The 2,804-nt window shown below is 37.5% G+C and overlaps 1 protein-coding gene across 1 annotated transcript; it reads left to right on the forward strand.

Moving 5' to 3' along the window:
- The first annotated feature begins 2,158 nt into the window (after positions 1 to 2,158).
- Positions 2,159 to 2,596, forward strand: LOC137829309 (protein MAIN-LIKE 1-like). Its single transcript, XM_068636114.1, has one exon. The coding sequence runs from the start codon at positions 2,159 to 2,161 to the stop codon at positions 2,594 to 2,596; it is 438 nt and encodes a 145-aa protein (XP_068492215.1).
- The last annotated feature ends 208 nt before the right edge of the window (positions 2,597 to 2,804 follow it).

The following is a 2,804-nucleotide window of genomic DNA, read 5'->3' on the forward strand; positions in this document are numbered from 1 at the left end:
AACAATGGATCACTAAGCAAAATGGGTTTTACCAAAGTAGGTGGAAAATGGATAAGCAAGGATGGTGATCTTGGTGCCTCATTTAGTGGTGCTGCTAATCTTGAACAAGATGAACCTGTTGACATGGATGTTCAACATGAAGATCCACCTGAAGATTATCAAGATGCTGGACCAAGTGTTGGTGCTGGAAATCAATAAGAAAGGATGCAAACCATGTCTCCTTTTGAAAGACTCATGATGAATAAGCTTGATAGCTTTGCTGAAAATCAAAGGAGCCTTCATGATCTCTGTGTTAGTAATTTCCAAAGGATTGACACCAGGTTTGACAACATGGATGCGCGGTTCATGACTCTAGATGAACAGATTGAAGCTGTCCAGAACCAAATCTTTGATCTTCAGTTTGCTGATAAAGAAGAATGAAGGAAAAACAATCGATTGGTTATCGGAACAATCGATTGTTTTTTGCTGTTATATCTGGTTTTTTGAATTTCTTTCTTTCTGTTGTTACTGCTTTAATTCTGATGTAATCAAAACAATATCTTGTTTTATCTTTTCTCTTTGTCTATTTGTGAAGACGAATAGAGGGAGATATATGATGTGTTTAAGTTTTTGTTTTCTTGTTGTTAAAACAGTTTGGGATGAGTAATATTTTCTGATATTTAGCTCTGAAGTTTATTACTGTTTATCTGTGCTAACCAAATATCAGAAGTTCTATGCTTTGTTCAAAACTCTATCTTGCAGGAACTGCTTCAGATTCAATCAGGTACAACACAAGCATCAGGGATTTGTCTTCATCAAATAGGGGGAGATTGTTGAACCAAGTGGTGTTCAAGCTTTGAAGAATCCAAATCCTTTGAAGGATGTTGAAGCCTTGGTTGTGCTTGGTGTTGCTGTGCTGGTTTAGTATAGTTCTGGGGTAGTTTGGGTTTTGTAATCCACCCCTTGATCGAATCTAAAGCATAAGCATCTCAATCTTTGTGAAAGTAAAATGTTTTCAAACTAAGTTAAAACAACTGATTGTTTATACTTAGGTGTTTTGAGAAAAAGATTGAAAACTGTTTTTCAAATTGTTGAACTGTTAAGAACCAAAACAACCGATTGATTCGAGGAAACAACCGATTGTTTGTTTTGGGACTATAACAGAAAAATTGTTTTATCTTTGACTGAGCTTTAAATGATTTAACTACTTACGCTCCAGTCATTAAATGTTTTGACCAATCTTTTAATGCAATTTAAGATTTTGTTAAGATTTGATAACAAACTACATCTTTGAATAAATTCAGAATAACAGATTTGAGAATCAATCTTTGACAAGTTTTTACTAAGAGTTTTTGAGTTTTTCAAAGAGCTGAGATTGCTAAGAGTTTGTGATTGATCAAATTTTTGTGCAATAGGATTCTGCTTGTATTGATTTCAGATTATCTTCTGTAACAAGTGTAATCCTTGTATTCTGTGAAACAAGTTTAGTTTCTGTGTTTGCTAAGATTGGCTGTGTGTTCTTGAAGGGATCAAGATCAGCAATCTTGGTGTTGGTGTGTTGGCCAAGGAGAGTGTGTTTCTTGAGGTGTTCAAGGTCATTCTCTTGGTTGTTGTGTAAGTGATCAAGTTGTGATTGCTTAGTGGATTTCCTTAGGGTTCTGAGAAGACTGGATGTAGCTCTGGGTTTGGAGTGAACCAGTATAAACATTTGTGTACAATCTCTCTATCTCTAACTCTTTAAATTCAGTTTTTAATTGTTGTTTGCTGGTATAAACAACCAATTGTTTTTCTGGTTGTGCTGATTGTATTTGCTGTTTTTGGTAAACTGAATTTCTTATCAATAGTTTCCTGAGATAAATTCATTCTTGTTTTAAAAGTTTACGAAAATCCTCTTTAAACAATTCACCCCCCCTCTAGTTTAAAGCCATCCATTCTAACAGAAAGGTGGCACGCAAAGACAAATTCCTTTCATCTTCCTGTAGGTGAGTTAACCATCACATTGGATGATGTGTTGAATTTGTTGCACCTCCCAATTATGGGATAATTTTACACGTACCCGAGCTTGGATACAACTGCGGCGACTGATTTGCTTGTTGATTCACTTCGTGTAGATTGGGTAGCAGCTGCTGAGACTCGTCATTGTCGGGGTGGACATGTGCGTCTAAGCTGGTTGAGAGAGATGTATAAGGACGCATGTACCAAGAGACAATGGACTGTGGTTGCACGAGAATATTTGCTACACCTAATAGGTTACACCATCTTTGCAGATAAGAGTGCTACATCGGTTAGTGTATCCTACTTGGGATTATTTGTAGATTTAAGGCACACCGGAGGATACTCGTGGGTAGCAGCTGCTTTGACCCACATGTATGAGCAGTTGGGAGATTGTTCCTATGCAAATAATAGACAGTTAGCTGGATATGTCACGTTATTGGCATCGTGGATATATGAGCACTTTCCGAGTATTGGGCACCGCCAGCTTCGGGATGACTATGTTGAGGATGAGCCGCGGTGTATGAAATATGTGATCGGGAGTAGGTTGTCCACACTTGATATGAGTTGCATTGAACATAGACACTTTAGAACTCTTGAAAACAACATTATAGGAGAAGTATAACAACATTTAAAGGATCAAAGAGTGCTTAGAACAAAGGAAACGAAATCAACAGACTAACCCTAAACCCTATTAAGTAAGTCCTACCAGAGACTAACACCTGATCCAAAGATTACCAGCGAATCCAACAGAAAGGATCAGGGTAAGTTCAATACAACCCATGCCGTGCATCTCATATGTCACGGTGTGCATGAACTCCTCCATCAGCTTC

This window comes from Phaseolus vulgaris, chromosome 7 (assembly GCF_000499845.2).
Source record: "Phaseolus vulgaris cultivar G19833 chromosome 7, P. vulgaris v2.0, whole genome shotgun sequence".
Lineage (NCBI taxonomy): Eukaryota > Viridiplantae > Streptophyta > Magnoliopsida > Fabales > Fabaceae > Phaseolus > Phaseolus vulgaris.

Coding starts and splice junctions, on each gene's coding strand:
- LOC137829309 (XM_068636114.1), top strand. CDS start 2,159: ATGTATAAGGACGCATGTACCAAGAGACAATGGACTGTGGTTGCACGA.